The 21,596-nt window shown below is 34.5% G+C and overlaps 2 protein-coding genes and 1 pseudogene across 3 annotated transcripts in view; 1 reads left to right on the forward strand and 2 right to left on the reverse strand.

Annotated features, from left to right (window-relative positions):
- Positions 1–8,378: 8,378 nt before the first annotated feature.
- The window catches only part of LOC115958556 (non-functional pseudokinase ZED1-like), a 29,162-nt gene continuing 15,944 nt past the window's right edge, over positions 8,379–21,596 (forward strand). The window contains exons 1-3 of one of the 2 annotated variants that reach the window (XM_031076982.1): positions 8,379–9,785; positions 10,105–10,291; positions 15,296–15,303. In XM_031076982.1, the coding sequence (XP_030932842.1) occupies positions 8,599–9,785; positions 10,105–10,261 (1,344 nt within the window). In that variant the 5' untranslated portion in view covers positions 8,379–8,598 and the 3' untranslated portion in view covers positions 10,262–10,291; positions 15,296–15,303. Of the gene's footprint in view, positions 9,786–10,104; positions 11,305–15,295; positions 15,304–21,596 lie in introns of those variants that run through there. The other variant, XM_031076981.1, reaches the window with a different exon arrangement.
- Positions 10,497–11,924, reverse strand: LOC115956158 (disease resistance protein RGA2-like). Its single transcript, XM_031074617.1, has one exon. The coding sequence runs from the start codon at positions 11,922–11,924 to the stop codon at positions 10,497–10,499; it is 1,428 nt and encodes a 475-aa protein (XP_030930477.1).
- LOC115956160 lies at positions 14,935–15,954 on the reverse strand (annotated as a pseudogene).

The following is a 21,596-nucleotide window of genomic DNA, read 5'->3' on the forward strand; positions in this document are numbered from 1 at the left end:
GAAAGCTGAAGCTATGCTAAATAGATGCTACCTGCAAAGAGAAGTCCCAAGATGGAGGTAAAATTCTGTAAAATAACCTGCCATTCTTCTGTTATCCTTGTTTGCCTGGACTACACAGATTCTGAAGTTTTACCTTATCATGAAAGGTTGGAACTAGAGTTGATGCTGCAAAGAGGGGTGAAATTTGAGATTGAAGCATTGTCTGTGCATTCACTATCCTTTTTGTCAAAAGAGTACATAACATCTAAGATTCAAGGTGGAGTGCACATTTAACTCGTCTGAAATTTTCAGTGTACCTGCTAACATCTGGGAGAACATTTATATGATATCTGTAAGATTTAAAAGTTAAAACATAATCTTTAAACAATGTTTTATAGGTATAGGAAGAAGTCTAGTCAAATAGAGCCCAAGTACTCTCTTTTGGATCCAAGAAACGGCCCTTAGAGATCTTTTTTCCTTTTGGAAGATACAAGAGCGAAACACAACCTATTGATATTGGAAAAGCCAAAAGAGTCTTACAATGTATCATTTCTGGGTCCAATGAAATTCTTAGGTATGGGAAGAAGTCTTATCAAATAGAGATTTCTTCTCACAATCATCTTTCAATTGTTAATACGATATATAAGAATCAATACTAAAAATAGTACTACGCTCTTGATCATGAAATATCAATTGCTTGTTGAACCCTATGAATTGAAAATAAGATGCTCCAAATTTGAGAGTCCAAAAGTTTTATAATATGTTCTTGATGGGGAAAAAATGTGAATGAAAGATCCCATTCATAGTTTTTGAGCATCATCTAATAACAGTCAAGTAAATTACTAACAACCTTCAAAGGAGAAAAAAAAAAAAAGATTTTGGAAAGGGTTTGGATGTGGCAAACAGAAATCATTACTCGAGTAAAGCATCAAAAACCTTAAAAAGTTTATGCTAGTAGGCTGCCTGATTTTTTTTTTTTTTTAAATAATTCAAGAATTGGGGGTGGAGGATTTAATGTTGGTTGTTTCTGTTGAAGCATCATGAGTTGCTAATTAGTTTGAGTTATAAGACTCTTGACAATTTGCTGATTTAAATCAATAAAATAATGTGATCGGCCTTTGGTTTAAACCAACTGGCTGGGTTCTTTTAATCTTGTTTGTCCAATCTAAAAATGGAATAAGGAACGGATAAAAATAAAAATTTAAAAAAAAAAAAAAAAGGAAAAAAATAAGCAATGGATTTCTTCTTTATCTTTTTTGTGAAAAACATTATTGGTTTTCATATGGATACTATTTACATGTTGCTTGGCCATGTCAAAAATATTGGATTTCAATATTTTATTTTAATAAAATAAAATAAAAATGCCACAGTGATCACCTTCTGTGGGTGAAAGGGTGATCTAAGACCCTATTTTTTTTCATTAGAAGGACCAAATTCTTGAATTTCTGGGCGACTGGGCTTTAGGAAGGCCTGCTGTGTTTTTTAAAATCTAAAGCCCTCACAAACAGCCTGGATATGGGCTTTTTGTCCTAGGAAATTCAAGGTTATTCCAATTAGGCCCAAATGTCTTCTTGAATGTTTTAGAAACACACAGCGAAAAGCAGAAAATCAACGTCCATTTATAAAATTTGACATTATACAATTATTATTATTATTATTATCATTATTTTGGATAAATCACAGTATACTACAATTCGCCATCAAGGACGAATGTTATCTGAAACCTAACAAGTCGGTAGATTAAAGACAAGAATCACACAACCACATCATGACTAGATAAGTCTCCACCCATTTGGGATTATTGGTCCACGTATCACAGCCAGCATCTCAGCTGATTTGGCTAATAGAGGCAAGGAATGATACAATAAAACTGTAAATAATAATAATTTTGGGGGGAAAAGATTTTTTTTTTTTTTTTTTTTTTTTTGAGAAAGGGGGGGAAAAGAAAGTAAAGAAGATTCTTTTGGCTTGATGTAAAAGTCTATGCTTATGAGCTTATTCACAAGATCATTATTGTGTTTGAATTTTGGTTGTTTAGTAGTCGATTCTAACCTTGATTTGAGCTTGGCTCATTTGCTAAATAAACAAACAAAAACAAGGTTTATTTCATAAACTAAATCCACTACAAGCACTACGTAAAATAGCCTCAATGCATTCTTCAGTTTTCTCAACTAGGATCCAATTAGCTTGAGCCTAACCAAACATTACGTTAAGAAAATGAAAAAAATCTCTCTTTACTTTAATGGTCTGTTTGGATTGAGAAGGAGGGAGAGGGAGGGGGAGTAGAGTAGAGTAGATTTAGTACAAAATTTGCTTATTTTTAGCCAACACTACTCTACTCCCCTCCACTTCTCCTCCTTCCCCCCTCCATCCAAACAGGTCATAAGAGAATAAGAATAGAAGTTTACATAATAAGGTACAAAAGCGTCAACACAATTATTGTTAGGCAAAGGTGCTCATAAACATATCTAGTTCCCAGTGGGCTTTCAAACAACAACTAAGATTTAGTTTCAAAATTTAAATATGGTTATGGACCGCTAATAGAAAAATTAGGTCAAAATTAATTGGGGAAAATGGACATTTGCCCCTAATTTACAAATTATGTAGCAAAATGTCTCTGTTTTGAAATTCATTTTAACAAAATTGCGTTACAAGTGGAATTCGACAAATGTCGAATTCTATGTGTACTCCCCCTTTTACATGAATTGTGGGTCCCACCATAAATTTAATTAGTGAGACCCACAGATATGTGAGAAGAGAGAATATGCATTTATGGTACTCCGAAAGTACCCAATAATTACCCTCAAATTAGCCTTTCAAAGCCAATTCATACCGTGTGTTGACTTTGGAAGGCCCCACCGGTTGCTTTAGTATTTGCTTTTATTTATTTATTTTATGGGTCCTCTATTTTGGTCATGTTTTTAATTTGGTCCTCAATTTTTTACAACTTCACTTTTTTTTTCTTATATTTTTAAACTTACTGATATTTTGATCCCGACATCATCTCACTCATAAAAAATAAAATAAAATACAATAAAAGTAATTTCAAACTAGTAGTGCATTCCATTTATTACTTAGGCATTTTTTGTAAATAAGTCCATTTACTACTTAGACATTCTTTGTAAATGAGATGATAATAGGGACCAAAAGGACAACAAGTTTAAAAATATAGAGATCAAAATAAAGTTATAAAAACTTAAAGACCAAATTATAAATATGACCAAAATATAGAAAGAAAAAAGTATTGTTGTCAAACTTTTGGTTTTTTTTTTTTTTTTTGCCTCAACATTTTTTGAAAATAATCCATCTTTTAGCTTTTTGTAACAAATTTAACATAAAAATTACCAAATACCATATCTTTTGATAAACACTATAAATAAAATAAAAAGGTGATATGTCCCTAACACACTCTAAATATAATGGATTTATGCAAAATTAAAAAAAAAAAAGGAAAACAAATACATGTGAAGCACAAAATTTATGTGGATTGACCTTAGAACTACGTTCACAAGTGGGGTCGAGGAAAAGGTTTAATTGTAATTGTAAGCTAACGTAAAAAATTTGAAATACCTCTAGTGAGTGATTCAAATTCTCATTTATTAATTTTTTGAAATGTTACTATTTACAATCATTTTGGTATTAGTTCATGAGTTTTATAGTAAAATTTGTAATTGTTTTAGCTTTTTCTTAAGTTTTTTTTTTTTTTTTTGGGAGAGATTTCTAAGAACTAAGTCATTAACAATTATTATTTTGGCAGGAACATGAGGAAAACTATTAGGTACTCCCGGAGTACCATAAATGCGCAGTCTCCCATCTCACATAAATGGTGGGTCCTACCATAAATTTCATTAGTGAGACTCACCATTCATGTGAGAGAAGGGAGTACACATTTATAGTACTCCGAGAATATACAATAATTTCCCAGAACATGGGCTGCGTGCTTACAACAGTAAAATAAAAATTGGTATTTGTGTTTTGACTTTTGAGTCCTTTTGGCGGAAAATTATTAAATACTCCGGGTATCATAAATGCGTACTCCCTCCTCTCAAATGATTTGTGGGTTCCACCATAAATTTAATTAGTGGGATCCACAGTTATGTGAGGTGAGGGAGTACGCATTTATAGTACTTCGAGAGTACCCAATAATTATCCTAAATCTCTTATTCAACTATGAGAGACTTTACTAGTTAAGCTAACTGGAACCCACAAATTGTTTCCCTTTTAAGTTATGAGTTTTTGGTTTAAAATTTTATTGATTTTTTTTTTTTAAAAAAATTATTGGGTATTTGGTTTATAGCAATTTTTTATTATTATTATTATTATTTATAAAGTTTCAACCGGTTTATGTGATTTTTACTTTTTTTATCATTATATCAGGACACCAATCGGTTTTTGGTATAAGTAGAGATTGAACTCAATCGGTTTTTGTTGATTTAAAAATCTGAATGAGGATTCTATCTTTATCTCAAAAAAAAAAAAAAAAAAAAAAAAAAAAAAATGAGGAGGGAGGACAGATCTGGGGGTTTTATTTATTTACTCATTTATTTTTAATTTAAGATCTAAAATCTATTGGAGATTTTAATTTATTGGGCTTGTTGTTATTATAATTATAATTATTTTCTAGATTTTGGTTCGATAAAAAAAAAAAAAAAATTGGGCTTCTTCTTTTTGTTTGGATGCCCCCTGATATATTGTTAAGGGACCAAATTATGGACCAATGTTTAATTTTATTGGGCTTAAAAAAATTTAGGATAGCCGCAACTATTTTTTTAAGGGTAAGTTGGTAAGTACATGAACCTGTGTAAAACTGGGAAAAAAAACAAAAAATGTTCATGTCTACAAATAGTTCCCAATTCTATGGAACTATTTGCGTAGCATTTCTTTCTCACAAAAAAATAATAATAATAAAAAATGTAGCATTCATACTGAATGTAATGACGCATTCATTATGAAAGACATAAAATTTTGCCTATCTATTTTTTTTAAATATACTTTCCAACAAAATTTTTATATTTTCTCTATTCCTTTTAAATATTTTTTCTTCATTCTTTCTTTAATATTTAAATTTTTTGGTGGTATTTTTTAACAAATCTCGTGGAGCACTTGTGGCAATGATATTGTGAGTTGTAAGATCATCTAATTTTAATGAGAAGTATTATGTTCACAATATTTTTACGATACTTTTATAGCAAAATCTATATGGTAAGTTGTTCTTAATTCTAATTTGAAATCATTACAAAAATTATTTTTTTCTTAACCGTAGTAGCCAGTAACAACTCACTATTTAAGATTTTTGAAAATATTGTAGTAGCATTTCTCAATTGTTATTTTTCCTTATCTCTCATACATTTCTTCTTTTCTTTTATTTTTTTCTCTTATTTTCCTCCTCACATGTATCCCCACTTCTCCTCTTTATCTTCTTTTTTGCTTTTAATTTTTTACCTCTTCGTCTACCTCTATCTCTAGTTATCTCTCTCTTTCTCTTGGACTAAAAATTAGCTGAAATAGTACAGTAAGACACATAAATAGTACTGTGGGGTCAAATAATTTGTGGCCCTGGCCCATTTTTACATTAGGGCCCAAGGCCCGGGCCGAGGAAGGTTGTGGCCGAGGATAGGTAATAAAAGCCCAAATAAGTTTTGAGACACAGCCGAGAATGATTCTGTCCTCGGCATATTCGAGGTCTCCCTGGAAGGAAGGGCAAAAACGGTATAGGAACAGTTTGGGAAAAAATCTAAAATATCTAGGTCAATCGAGAAGGGTACGCTGGGTAGTATAACGACCAAGGACAAAGGGAAAGCTGCCCTTATTGCCATTCAATACTCTGTACCTGACATAGTCATACTCTTCAGCTTTTACAACCACCCCCAACCACTCTGGGTATGGGCTGATGGGACAAGTATCAGTCCTGAAAAATCAAACTCACACGTGGACATTAGATAAGGGATATAGGCTAGTATAAAAGGAAAAGTAAGCAATCCGCCAAAGAGGGGCTGGGAAAAATGGCCAAAAACCAGAGCCTCCCAGCCCGCCCCCAGGAGAACGACTCCTGGAGTGAACACGATTTAATTATGTACGAACACCATGAAAAACCACCGCCTAGTGACCAAGGCCTAGCCTTTCAAACCTACGCTCTATAAATGATATTGTTTGGGCTTTTTTACGCGCGAATCCAACATTATTATGAGTCGTTCCAAATTGTGTCCTTACAAGTACCAAAAAATGCAGTGGAGCCTATGAATAGTAGCAAAAAGAAACTGAATGGTAAAATAAGTTGACAAAAATAATTTTGCCAAACATATGTGAAAAACATTAAAACATGTCATTCATCTTCTCATCACACAGAGGGGTAATCACCACTGTGCTTCACCAAGGGAGAGAGAAATAGTCTTCGTCCTCCATAGCCTGCTTCGCCTCCACCACTTGTCCTCGTCCTCTCGCCAATCTCAGGTAGCCTAGATGGGTTAGATTTTTTTTTTTTTAATATTTGTTCTAATTTCATTATTTTTATGAGAAACATTGTGTTCTGTGATTCGATTGCATTTTGCATTTTGTTCTGATTGTGTTTTGGTGTCTTTGTAGCCGTTGAGGTTGAAATAAATGCTAAAATTTTTAATTTACTGTGCTAAATTTTGTTATTCAGATTTATTCGAGTGTAAATTATTTTAAGTGAGAAAAATGTTTAGAGTTGCTATAGTAATTGCTACAATACTCTCTTCTTCAAGAGAGCTTATGTAGCAACTCTAAATTTTTTTTTGGAAAAGTTTGTATTTTAAAGAGACTGTTAGAGCCGATTTTTTTGGTGTGCATTCCAAAAAATGACTTTGGCTAGCCTATTAAAGATGCTCTTAAAGAGATAAAACTTGGTGAAAATAAATATGTTGGCTCTTAGAGTAGATCGAATATCTAATATATATTTATTGGACAAAATTTAGCTACAAAACTGGTTGTAGCTTTAAGGTCCATTTGGATGGAGAGGTGGAAAAGTGGGAGGATAAAAAATGATAGGAGGATAGAAAAGTGAGAGGATAGAAAAAATTTTATTTTCTCTCCATTTTGTTTGATTGGGAGTAGAAAAGTGGAGGGATGGAAAAAATGAGTTTAACTAAATTTACTTATATACTCTTGTTAAAGAATGATGATTAATTAAAACAAAAAAGTGACAAATAACCATAAAAAAAGAGCAATCACCCAAATTTATTAAAAAAAAATTCATGTAAAAAAAAAAACCATGTATAGTTAAAAAAAAAAAAAAAAAGCAACAAGGCAATGTTACTACCCAAAGGAGTAGAAAAGAAATAAAATAAAGGTAACTTGAAGAACCCATGTGCACATGCATATGGGCATTTTTGTCAATAAAAAAAATGTATTTTCACTCAGTTTTCTCTCCATTTTGGAGAGAAAACATTTTAGTAGGCATAGGAAGAAAACATATAGGTCCCACCATTTATTTTCCATCCTTCTTACCCAACCAAACACACTCCAAAAAAAATTTTCTTCCCATTTTCTCTCTAAAGTCTTCCATCCACTCTATTTCACCTTTAAACAAACACACCTTTAGGTTACAATCTTACTCAATAAAATAAATATTACTACAAATTTTGAAAATCTAACCATTAAATTGCATGTTCTTTACGTTCTTAATAAACATGTCAAATTTTGTATCAATAGAATATTATTTACTAGTGATCTATAAGTTTATATTTTATGCATAATTTTAAACTATAAAAAGTTGCAATTTAAATAATTTACTAATGACATAACTATTAATCTTTAATTTTCTAGAAAATTTGCAAGTATAAAATATATAAGAAGAAGATGTAATCCAGTTGTGAATTTGTCAAAATTCACATCCAATAAAAAGATATTGGGTAAAATTATAGTATAAGACTACAATTAATTTTGTAACTAAATTGTGTTTATATTTATTTAGTTAAAATTGTAAATCCAAACATAAAAGTTGCCAAAAGGAGATAATTATTGGGTACTCCCAGAGTACCATAAATGCGTACTCTCTCTTCTCATATAACTATGAGTTCTACTAATTAAATTTATGGTAGGACTCATAATTTATATAAGAGAAGAGAATATACATTTATGATACTCTGGATTAATAATTTTCCCGAAAAGCAAAAGCTGCACTTTCCGTTTGAAATTTTATAAATAAATAAAAAAAAATGGAGGAATTCAGCTGCACTTGCACTTTATAAAATATAAAATAAATAATAAAAAAGGAGGGAGATGCGTGGAATGTGGATGACAAAATCAGACTAATCTTTCTCAAAAAAAAAAAAAAAAAAAAAAATCAACGACTAATGTGAAGCGGTGTTGCCCACCCAAGTCAACACACGGTATGGGCCTTGATCGGCTAATGTGAAAAGCAAAACCTCTACTTTCCTTTTTGAAATTCCGAAAAAAAGCTAAAGAGGAGGAAAGCTCCACTTTACTTTTACTTTACTTTCGATGAAACCTCCCTCCTCAAATGAAATGAATTTACAATAAAAATGCCCTCATTGTCATTGAGCTGAGCCTCCCTCGCTAGCAGTAGCAGAGTAGTAGTATTAGATTTAGAGCAGAAACAAAAGAGAGCAAGGAAGGACGTTCCACATTCAAGCTATTATGCGCTGGAGTTGGTTCATGCCATTTCATCATTTCTTTTTTAAAAGAATAGAGGAAACAGAGAGAGCGTTTTATGAGAATGGAAGCAAGTTACTTGAGAAGCTAATTGCCTCTTGCAATGCCAAGCCTATTCCCATCCGTACCTTCTCCCCTCAACAGCTCCGCCAAGCAACCAACAACTTTTCTTCTGAACAGCTGGTAACGGGGTTCTCTATTCGGTACGAGGTTTCTCTTGAAGGACGAATTGTTCTCATTAAGGGTTCTTTTGTTCACATTAAGGGTTCTTTTGTTCACAATGCCAAGCCTATTCCCATCCGTACCTTCTCCCCTCAACAACTCCGCCAAGCAACCAACAATTATCCTGCTCAACATCTGGGAGTTTGTTGGTACAAGGGTTCTCTTGAAGGACGAATTGTTCTCATTAAGCATTCTTTTGCTTGGGCCATCAATGATTTAGTGATTTCTGCACAAATGAGCGGTCACAGCAATGTATTAAAGCCCATAGGCTGTTGTCTCCACACTCCATCTCCCTTTTCAGTGTTTGAATTTGCCGCCAATGGTTTCCTTTCTGATCGAATTTTTGTCTCCCCTGTTACTGAACGACAACATCAGTCGATGGTGTGGGAGAGAAGGTTAAAGATTGCAAGGCAGATTGCTCATGCTCTTTCTTATCTCCATACTGCCTTCCCAAGACCTGTCATCTACATGGGTATCTTCATGCACAATATCTTATTAGATGAAAATGATGTTCCCAAATTGTCCAGCTTTTATTATTCTGTATCAATTCCCGAAGGTGAAGCTGACGTGGAAGGTTTTGTTGGCATTCGATATTTAGGTTTCTGCGCCCCCGAGTTTAAAGCAACAGGCAAGGTAACTGAGAAAGCTGATGTATATGATTTTGGTCGGTTTCTTCTAGAACTTTTAACTGGAGAGGATTCTCTTAATATAACCCGATTTACAATTGATAAAGATTCTACTTTAGAAGCATACATACGTAACCGTGCCCAAGGTAGTTGCATAAGCGAGATTGTGGATCCTGCAATCTTGGCTGAAGATGGGGAAGGAGGTGCTAGTTTAGAGCATCAATTACAAGCTGTGGTGGACCTTGGCTTGGCATGTACAGAGGAAGATCCACAAAGAAGGCCAACTATGGTGGATGTCACCAAACAACTCAGGCGGATTGAGAGGTTCGTTCCATCACTAATTATTTACTCACTTGATTTCATCCAATCATATGTTATAGATAAACAGATTCACATTATTGCATTTCCAAGCATATCCAAACGTTTTAGGCATGACAACAAACAAAATTTACTTGATTTTCAAACAAATGGCCATGGATGGAATTTAGAAAAGTTAAAAATGCTAATTTGATGGAGAGCCATTTAATGACATTATTAAATCCCCATTGCTACTAAGAAGTAGGCCTAATAAACTGGTATGCATCTTAAGTAATAAAGGAGAATTCTCAATGAGATCAGCTAATGGTATTTCGCAATCACACAGGTTCACACAAACGGGTGAAGAGCTTGGGGGAAATTTGCAGAATTTTAAGCTTCTTGAGAGTGTTGAAGAGCATGCTTCTGCATCATTGAAAAGGAATGCTTTTAGTGATGAAATCCAAGCAGTGAACGAAGCCTCTGAAAGGCCTCTTGAAGTTTAATTGTGATGCAACTGAATGATGACAGAGCTTCTATGGCAGTTTTAACCTGTCATTGGGAAGGTAAATTAAAAGTTTGTTGGGTCATGAAAATTCTGTGGGTTTCACCAATAGCAGTAGTAGTTCAGGCTATTTTTTTGGAGCATTTACATTCTAAAGAGATGAAATTTCAGAAAGATATCATTATGGCAGACCCTTTAGGTATGTATTGATGCTATAAGAACTGGATGATAGGTTGTTATTGGCAAAGGAGTTTGATAATTGTTCTTTTGTTTGTATAAAAGGAATGCAAACTAAGTAGTTCTCTTAGGGCAGTGAGGCGATCCATCCCTTCTGGCAGAGACGATAATTTTCGGCAATCCTCAATCTGAAGCGTGCGAAGAGAACTGAGATCGGGAAGCCACTCTGGCAATACCCCCAAGTTCTCACATTTAGCAATACATAAAAATTGTAGAGTGTCGGCAGATCCTTTAAGCCCTTGGGGCAAACTCACTAATTGTGGCAATCCCCAAATATAGAGTGTTTGAAGACTTGTCGGGTAGTCATCCCTTTCCATTAAATTAAGTTTTTCACAATATTTAATATCCAGATATTCCAATGCGGTTAGGTGTTTCATACCTTGCAGCAAAGATATCAAGCTTTCACAATCACAGAAGCTCAAGCAGCGAAGGGCGGTGAGGCGTTGGATTCCTTCATTAAAACACTCTAGTCTATAACAGCTGTCAAAGGACAAATATCGAAGAGAAGACATGCACTCGATTCCGTTGGCGGGTAAATGCGTTTGTTTTGTGGTTATCACTAAATATCTGAGGCTAACCATCTTTCTTATATCCCTTGGCAACTCTTCAAGATCATAACACCCAGATAATATCAAAGTTTCCAAATTTTGTAGATCGCAAATGGAGTTAGGCAATTTCTTTATTTTCTTATTTTCACGTAAGTTGAGATATCTCAAATGCTTCAAAGTACTAATTGAGCTTGACAACGTTTCCAACGTTGAATATCTTAAATTTAGCAATCGTAGGTGCTTAAACCTTGAGATGCATGTTTCCACCAAAGATTCATTAATATTAATAGAATCAAATTGGCTGCCATCATCAAATGAGAAATTAATAGTTTGCATGTTGTTACTCAACTTGTGTAAAAAAGTTATTGTTGCATCAACACCACACTCACGGTCCAAAATTGAAACGTGTCTAGCCTTTTCAAACTTGTTGGTGTTATTAGTGTCTTCAATTAAGCAATAATCATTTTGTGCAACATATAACGAAAGATCATGTAACAAATCATGCATTTTAAATGTCCAAACAATATTGCCTTCACCTCTAACTTCCTGAAAGAAGGATCTTGATAACAACTCTTCTAAATATTGTTCTCCAATATCTTCCAACTCTTCAGTACTTTTGTTGGACTTTTTGAGAAGCCCATTTGCCATCCAACCCTGAATTAAGTCCCTATTTTCATATCTAAAATCCTTTGGATACAATGAGCAATAAGCAAAACATTCTTTTAAGTACGATGGCAATTTATTGTAACTCAATCTTAATGCCGGTAAAATGTCATTTTCGTTTTGCTCCAGTTTCCATATCTCATTATCCCTTATAGAGATCCAATCACGCACCTCGGTTTTAGAATACAGTAAGCTCCCTAAAGTCTTCACAGCCATTGTGGTATGGTGAATTTGATAATAGATAATATTGAATTGAAATTTTTCTCTAACTTGGTGGTGATTTCAAGCAACCTTAAGTGGTGAAGCCCTAGTTTTGTTATGCTCTTTATAAATCCCTAGACAAGTTTACGAACCTTGTGCTGCATCAAATATGGTAGCAAAGCAAAAATTTGATCCATGTACCGAAATTCACAACCCAAAATGACCACAACTGTATGCAGCTTTTGAAACCAACCTCATCAAAGCATTCAAACACTACCACCCTCCTCAGTCAATCATACCAATCCACATTAGGATCTCAACTAAAACACTTTCACCAAATACAAATCAAGTTGTATTGGTCCTTGCCTTGACATGTACTGAGGAAGATATAGAGAAAATGCTAACAATGATAGATGTTACCAAAGATTTGGGGCAGATTGAGAGGCTTGTTCCACGGTTGATTATTTCTCATTTGGTTCATTAAAGTACCTTTGCAACTAGAATAGCCTCTTATTTAAGCATTGAAAATTCAAATTTTACCATGAAATCAAGTTTCCAAAAACACAATTTCTATGTAAAATGCGTTTATACTGAAGTTGTGTTTTCAATTTAGTTTGGCAATCCTTGTTCTCTTTACAAAATAGTCTTAAATTTTAATCATTCATGTGAATTTGGGTCGAAAATTCATTAAACAACTTATTGCCTCACAATTGATTGTCTAACTGAAATAATTGCAGTTAACATCTTCCCTTTGAAGGAGATAAATATTGTTGTCTTGAAAAGTATGAAACAAAAATGTCATTATCCTTACAAACAGAGATGTGCTTAGTCCTTCTCTTGTGTTACTACTCCAGTTCATTGTCATCCTCTTAAATTCAGAAGGCATGCCTTTTGAGGGAACTTTTCTGGGGAAATATAGCTGCATAGGGCTGCTCGAACATTGGATAGAAGGGGAGAGAAATAGCCAAGTCAAGAATCTAGGTCACACTAACTCATTTGATGCCCAAAAACTCTAATCCAATTACCTTGGGTATCAATCTAAAAACTGAGATAGATATTTGGCATTGTAATACATATACAGATGTCTCATCCCACTATCACAAAGGATAGTCACAAACGATAGCATGAACACACACACACACACACACAGACAAAAAGAGTTTTGTTGGTGTGGACATTAGGCCTCTGGATGATGGAGGATCAAGGATGGACATTAAGAGCCACAATAACGAGTTTTATTTTTGAATTATTATGTGTTTGTGGTTATAATAATATTATCAATGTTGAAGAATTCTACTTGCTTTCGCTAGTTGCTTAATAACAACGGAAATTTTGGTTGGTATGTTCATTTAGTCATGCAATGCATTGAGTCCTTTGTCTTGTGATTGTTGTCCTTTAAAATGATTTGCATTTGATGTATAATAGGAGAGTGAGACCAGTTAATAATAAACAACATATTCACATTATTGCATATCCAAATATTTTAGGCACGCCAACAGGTTGATTTCAAGTCTTCCTAGTTCACAATGGCTCAAAAGTTAAGAGATTAAAAGGAAGAACTTAGTTGATTTTCAAAATTTTTTCTTGTCTGTAATGGCTCAAAGGTTAGAGATTAGAAGGCAAAGCCAAGGAAGATGAGGAGTATTCATTGTTAATATCCTTCTACAATGATGCCCTAAGAGTCTTATTCACAGTAAAATTAACTAACTACTCAAATTTGTCAGGCAAACGTATTTCTTCTTGACGTTACTGTAGACCATAATAATTGCTATAATAGAATTAATTCATTCAACTTCACTTGATAAAATGATTTCAATCATCCTTGTACACAGCTTTGAATCAATACCTAAGTTTGTCTAGCTGCTATCAAATGGTCCATGGTGTATATTTTCCCTCACTAGTCAATAATGTAAACGTTGAAGATCATTGCAGGAATATTAGAAAGTCATTGGTCACCGAACTCTGCTCATTAAAAACACATTCCAAATATACATTCCCAATCGTAGTATTATCAGGGATCACCACAAGGCATTTGCATCAATAGGGACATGAGCAACTGTAGAAGCACTCCCCTCAGTAACAACTCCAACTCGAGCTAGCTTCCCAGATACCAAAGCCTGCATAGAGCCACAAATTGAAATGCTAACAAAATAAAATCAATCCTAATCATCAACAAACACAACATCCTATACTAAACATGAATTTCCAAACTTAGCATCACCTTCTTTACTATATGACAAGGCACTAGTATCGCTAGCTATTTGTTAATTTAGAGAGCCTTAATTCATATTTAGCATTATTCCATTATTGACAATGCAAAGCATCACTTCATTTATTTAAGAGGGGAAAAAAAACAAGCATAAAAATAACAATTTAAGTTTTTTCATTAGCAAAGTATTGTTCATGGAGATGGGTATAATATTCATCCTTCTCACAGGCCATTCCTGATTAATTGACATGTAATTGCCACATTCTATTTTATCCTATAACCATATTGTTCATGGTTTGTTTGATATCAAAAATAAATAAATGTTAACCATTTCATAGTTCCAAAGTACCTGCAAAACATAACCAAGTAAAAAGCAGATTAAGGTACAAGGAATGAATACACATCAGCAAGTAAATTAGAAAATCAACAACGGCAATTTCTGGCTGCTCACTAATTAAAGAAAGCAATAGGTGAGACTCATTTTTACTGGATCATAAAATTAACTGTAAAAGACAATTTCTTGATTTGTAACCAGATTCAGTTGACTGATTCCAAGCTGAAATGTGACGAAGTACAGATCATGAACCAGGAATTTAAAATATTTGTTCACACTCCAAAGATATATCAAAGTATCCATTTCCAAATCTCGGAATGGTTTTTAGTGAGCAACATTCTTCACGAAATTACATCTATTGCACATAAATCAAATGGATTTAAAACGAATCTAATAACAATCAATCTGGTTGTCAACTGCAAAAATTATGAAGAAACTGCCCCAAGAATACTTTGCAGTTCAGTTTCACATCTACGTTGTCACTAAGAAGGAGATAAATTAAATTCTGCTAAATAAGCCAAAGCCTCTGAGTTACTGCTGCAAACCGTCCATAGATTCAATCTCTCCTTTGGACAATGTACCACAGTCATAGTTCACTAAAGGAAGGGAACATGAAGCTCTGACCCTATCCGTTCCAGTTGAATGAATGCTAATATCTTAATTTCAAAACCTCATCTAGAGTACCAATACAAACGGGAAGAGCAACTACAATCAGTTCTATCAGAAAAATTCCTCCTGCACTATTAAAAGGCAATTCATGCAAGTGAGAAGTATCAAAATCTGGTGATATAGCAGCAACGATAGTATTAGCTGCAAGTAAGGTAAGTTTCTGAAGCTTGATACGGATGAAAATTTGAGGCTGTCCATTCACCAGCTTCTTTGCCAATCTTAAATCCACCCACTGGTTTTCATGCTTGTAAAGCATCTTTAGTTGCAGCATCCATTAGCCCAGAACCAACCCACTCCATGAAGTGCAATCGAAAAGATTCAGAGTCTGCTACATGGACGGTGTAAGATCATAAGAAAAGGCTATGCACAGTCAATGGGAAAAGTATGTTTCCAACATGCACTTGCCTCTCTTCTCAACTCTAGTGCTTGCAGATAATGACGATGACCAGGTCACATCCTTGAAGAATGCAAATACACGACTCCACGCCCAAGTTAGTGTAAGAGTTCATAACGTTGTTCTCTCTCTTTTCTTTCCTGTCAAACAATAAAACCAAACTCCCTACTGAACCTTATTGCACATTCAACAAAATCGCAAAGCATTTCATAAATTCACAATATTCATAAATTTTCTTAGTGCGTGACACTCTTGGTACAACCAATAAGAATTTCTAAATCCTGGCATTAGGATCCATAAATTTCATAGTCCACTTACAATTCTCTACTCCACCCACTGGTTTTCCCACTTGTAAAGCAACTTTAGCAGCTGCATCCATTAACCCCGAACCAACCCCACTCCATGAAATGCAATCCAAAAGATTCGCAATCTGCTCCATGGTTGGTGGAATAGAGACGGAGCTGCGAGTTTGGCTGAGAGGGGGGCGAAGTATAAACACCAAAAAAAATCATGAAAATCCAAATATGTGTCCATTTAGTATTTACAAACTATTTACAAATAAAATGACACAATATAGTTATTTCTTAATACATTACAATACAATTATCTATTAAAAGAGAACTCAACATTCATTTAAGTCTCATAAATCATCAATAATAAAATTCATACTAAATGTCAGAATAATTTCCCTTTCATTGTATAAAATCAAAGAGTGTGAAAAACTCATTTTCCAAATGTTAATGACAAATGACAAATAAACAAATAATTGAACAAATAAAAAGAGGCACATACACAGAAAACACGTGCTATGCACACAACACAACATTGCTCTACAATTCACACAACACCATGATCAACTAATTTGATCAATTTTCAATTTTCAGCAACTAATCATTCGAAGAATCAGACCAACTCCACTTTAAAAGGCACCAACTTTTATCCAAAACAATAAAAGCATACTACTGGCAAAATTTGGTAAATAGTACATTTTTAGGAAAAAATACGGTGACTAGCTTGCGTTTGAACCTATTTAATTAGTTAGACTATTTTCGGAACTAGAATGTGGCAAACCTGAGTTCTAACCCAAAATCGACTTTACGACACCCAAGGTCCGACCAATATAAGTCTAATGTGGAATAAAAAATAATAATAATAATAATAAAAAGACCATGTGGAACTCAAGTTTATCAAACTCGAGTTCCAGCCCGTTAAAAAAATTTTACCCAGATGGAACTCAAGTTTGATAAATTCAAGTTCCATGACGTAAAATTTACCCGTGTGGAACTCGAGTTCCAAGCAGGTAAATTTTTTGAATGGAACTCAAGTATAGTAAACTTAAGTTCCAATTAATTTCACACCTACCCCATCTATCTCTGTTTTTAACCCACAAATCACTCAGTATTCTCACAGATGCAAACTCTCACAGATAGTGCCTATCCCAACTCTCTCCCACACCCAAAACCCTTCTGGTTTACTTCATAGCCAACAACTTTCATTTATCATTCTACAAAATTAAAAGCTTCCTTCTTCTTCAATTGTAGGTAAATATTTGAACCTTTTAATTTTTTTTTTTTGGTTAGACCTGGTTAATATAAGTTTTCATTTGGTAGATATATATACACATACCACTTTTATTGTGTTTATGAGTAATGTGTAGTTTGTAATTGTAATGTTTTATTTTTTATTTGGGATAATTACACTTTACCCACCTGTGGTTTGCCTCTAATTCTAAGTGCCTACCCGTGGTTTCAATTTTGACACTTTGCCCACCTGTGATTCTCACCATTACTGTGCCGTAACCCACCTCTCTACTTTCTGTTACTCTAACACAGAAAATGTAAAAAACAAAACCTCAAACGGATCAAAACACTCTCACTCAAACCTTGAACATGAACATACCCAAAACTCAAAGACAAAGCCAAAGTCATTTTTCTTTCCCTCAGACTTTACTCTTTTCTCTTGTCCCACAACTTCTTTTTCAGATTTCCTTCTCTCTACAACCCGACCCACTCTCTGGTGCTCATCAGTCGAATTGTTAGGTACCAAACCAAATTTCAAAGATATACATCCCACCAATCACGACGTGAACAATATATATAACTTTCATCATTTGTTCAATCCAAAATCTGCATGAAATGCGGGGCATACAATAATTGGAATGTGTAAATTACATTTGAAAGGAATTAATGAAAACAGAACTGATAATTAATTTTCTAAAGTTGACTAAGCCTAAAATCAATGGAAAAATCTGAATAGATATGAAAAAACATGCGGCATTTTCCCTTCAATTTGGTGTGTACCACTGAATCATTGTGACTCAAAGACAAAGCCAAAGTCATTTTTCTTTCCCTCATACTTTACTCTTTTCTCTTGTCCCATAATTTCTTTCTCAGATTTCCCTTCTCTCTACAACCCGACCCACTCTCTCTCAGGGGTGTTCATCAAATCGTTAGGTACCACTGAATCATTGTGGGACAATTTTCCTTTGACTGGCATCGAGCAAGATCTCCTGAGTTCGTTTTTACGGTATATACGGCGGTGGTTTTCAGCTGGGTTTTCAACTGGTTTTCGATGGTGGTTTTCAGTTTTCGCGGTGGTTTTCATCTGGGTTTTCATCTGGTTTTCGGCGGTGGTTTGTCGATGCTCCGATCAGATACACAAACCAAATCTGGGTTAAAAATCGAGATCTGGGTTTGAACTTAAGCCAACTTGAAACAAATCTAGGAAGATCTTGGTGCGAAAGCTTTTAAATCTGGGTTTGAATCAACCGAATCGGCCGGAGTCACTTTTGATATGGACCGATTTGCAGTGGGGGGTGGTTGTGGCTTCTGATGTGGTGATTGGTTTGCTATGATTTTTTTGGATTTGAGTTTTGTTGTAAGATTTGGGTTTTGTTATGGGTTTGGCTGGGATTTTTTTTTTTTAATTTTTTGGATTTAAGTTTTGATGTAAGATTTGAGTTTTGTTGTTGTGGTTTGGGCCAGTGTTGGATATTGTTTATGGGTTCAACTTCCTGTAATTTTCAGATTTTTGGGTATGTTCTTCATGTTCAAGATTTGAGAGTGTTTTGATTCGTTTCGTGTTTTGTTTTTTACATTTTCTTTGTTAGAGTAACGGAAAGTAGAGAGGTGGGTTACGGCACAGTAACGGTGAGAATCACAGGTGGGCAAAGTGTCAAAATTGAAACCACGAGTAGGCACTTAGAATTAGAGGCAAACCACAGGTGGGTAAAGTGTAATTATCCCTTTTTATTTTTATTTTTTTTGTATTTGTAATTGGTTGTTATTTGTTCTTTGCAATATGTAATGGGGTTTTCTTTGTAATGGGTTGTTATTTGTAATGTGTATGGGTAACATGTTGTTATTATTTGCAATGTGTTGTTATTTGTAAGGTTTAACGAGTTTTAATTTTTAAAGGTTAGTGACCATATAAAAATTGCTTGAATTTAAAAATTCAAATATTTATATTTACTTGGAGACAATGTTTTATATTTGCTTGATTAATCATACAATGCTATCTTTAATAAAAATTTGCTAGGAAATTTCAAAAATATTATCTCCAATGTTATATTTGGTGGACCATACAATGTTATTTTTAGTTGGTTAACCATACAGTATTATATTTTATATTTGCTTGGAAATAATAAAATTTCAATTGTTTATAATTTTTTAGTGGACTATACAATGTTATCTTTATATTTCCTTTGAGACAGTATTTTATATTTCATATCGGATAAAAGTGTTATATTTGTCATAACTTTTATTAAACTTATTTGACTTTGAATAGGCTTGTAATGAGTTCAATTGATTTATATCTATATTATGGTGGGAAGCCCTGTAGTGATGTGACTCATGGAGTGACGCATGAAGAGTCTGGTAAAAAGTTAGAGATTATTCAGCTAAAAAAACGATGGGAGATCAATTTGAAGAAGTTGGAAAAGAAAATTATGAAAGAGTTGGATTTGGACTCTCGGTTTCATGACATAAAAATTATATATCATGCTCCTCATGCAGTTTTCAGTGACCGCATTGTCTTCACACCTATTGAAATAAAAGGAAATAAGCACGTTAAGATTATGTTTGACAGGATAAACTCTACGCCCCAGTTAAAAGCTGCTGAGTTTTATATAAGTGTGGAGCCTCGTACAGAAGTTGGCAGTGAAGATGTGCAACAAACAACTTTGGAAGGTGGTGGAGGGGAAGAATTACCATCATTACATGAGGATGGTCATTCGACTCTTACCTTGTGCACCATAGTTGGAGGTTATACACTACCATGTCACAAGACACCAACTCCAATAGAGGTTTGCGGATTTAGTTATCAACAAGAATGTATTCAATCTCTGGCGGGGGGGGGGGGGGAGGGAAGACGAAGGCGATGTTTATCATGGTAGAGATGAGTATGAAGAGATTATTGAAAGAGATGACTTCCACGAGTATGTTGATCACTATGAAAATGCTAACAATGTTCATAATGATGTTGTGGATGATCATGATGATGATGCTATGGAGTTTCATGATGATATAGGTGATCATATAGGTGTACAACATGTTACGGATATAGTCCCTTCCTACGAAGCTCATAGCCCGTCATTTCATGCAAACATATGGGATAATATAGTGGTTCCTTCAAATGTTGAGATACCATTTTCATCAAGTTGGGTGCGGGTAATGAATTTTAGCAAAATGTTGATTTTCCCTAATAAAGAGGCGGTAAGGCAAGCATTAATAGTGTACTCTATGGACAACAACAAAAGTTATATAATTGAGTGGTCCAACTAGCAGAGATTATGTGTGAAGTGCGTGAACGAGTCATGTGCATGGAAAGTCCGAGCATTCTCGCAACGGAAACTTAACGGACAATAGGCCACCACAGTATACAGCGGTCCTCACACTTGTCCATCAGTTGGGGTGAACAAAGATAGTAGAATGATGGATTCGAATTTTCTTGCTTAAGAACTTCATAAATATGTACTTGAAGATCATACTTGCAAAATAAAAGATCTCCAAAACTTGATGAAGGAAAGGTTTCAGCACGAAATATCGTACTACAAGATATGAGATGCAAAACAAAAGGCCATTGCAAACATACATGGGAATTGGGAAGAGTCGTACCAAAAGTTGCAGAAGTTGTTGTTAACATATAAGGACAGCGATCCGAGTACACAAGTGTCTTATCAGTCAATCAATGGGGACACTAGGTATTGTTATATTCAAGTATGTGTTTTGGGCTTTCACTTTTTCCATTGCTAGATTCGCACATTGTAGGCCAGTAATTAGTATTAATGGAACTCATCTTTATGGAAAATATAAAGGAAAGTTATTGATTGCAATGGCAACTGATGCAAACAATGAGATTTTTCCGCTTGCCTTTGCGATTGTGGATGATGAGACGGGGGCTAGTTGGGGATGGTTTTTATCTTACCTGCGAATCGTGATACAAGATGTGGTACCCAAGTTCGACATTTGCATAATATCCGACTGACATTGAGTTATCATATCATCCATTGCACAGTGGCCCCATGATTATGTACCGGTATATCATTGACTTTGCATTAGACACGTGGCCAGCAACTTCAACACTCAATTTAAGGACCCATTCTTAAAGTCTCTAGTCTTGAAAGCAGGTTATGCTACTTAAGCTCACAAACTTGATAAAATATTGAACTGCCTTAAGGAAGCTGAACTCAAATTCATTAAGAATCCCAATACAGAGAAAAAAAAAAGCCGTACTTATATCTAATGAAGGAGGATTTGGAGACGTGGACACTGTCACATGATCATGGACGCTGTTATGGGGCAATGACTACCAATATATTGGAGTGTTTCAATGGAGTTCTTAAAGGTGCATGTGGACTACCAATATCTACATTGGTTGACTACATTTGGTGCAAACTTGTTGCCTATTTCAATAATCGGCACACTAAAATATTGGGTGATCTCGCACATGGTCAAACGTTTAGCAGTTATGCCATGGAGACCTATGAAGCAAATTACAAAAAAGGGCTCAGACATTATGTGAGGTCATTTCACCAGCAAAATGGTGTATATCAAGTTTGCACAACCTATAATCCACACAGCT

Source organism: Quercus lobata, chromosome 8 (assembly GCF_001633185.2).
Source record: "Quercus lobata isolate SW786 chromosome 8, ValleyOak3.0 Primary Assembly, whole genome shotgun sequence".
Classification (NCBI taxonomy): domain Eukaryota; kingdom Viridiplantae; phylum Streptophyta; class Magnoliopsida; order Fagales; family Fagaceae; genus Quercus; species Quercus lobata.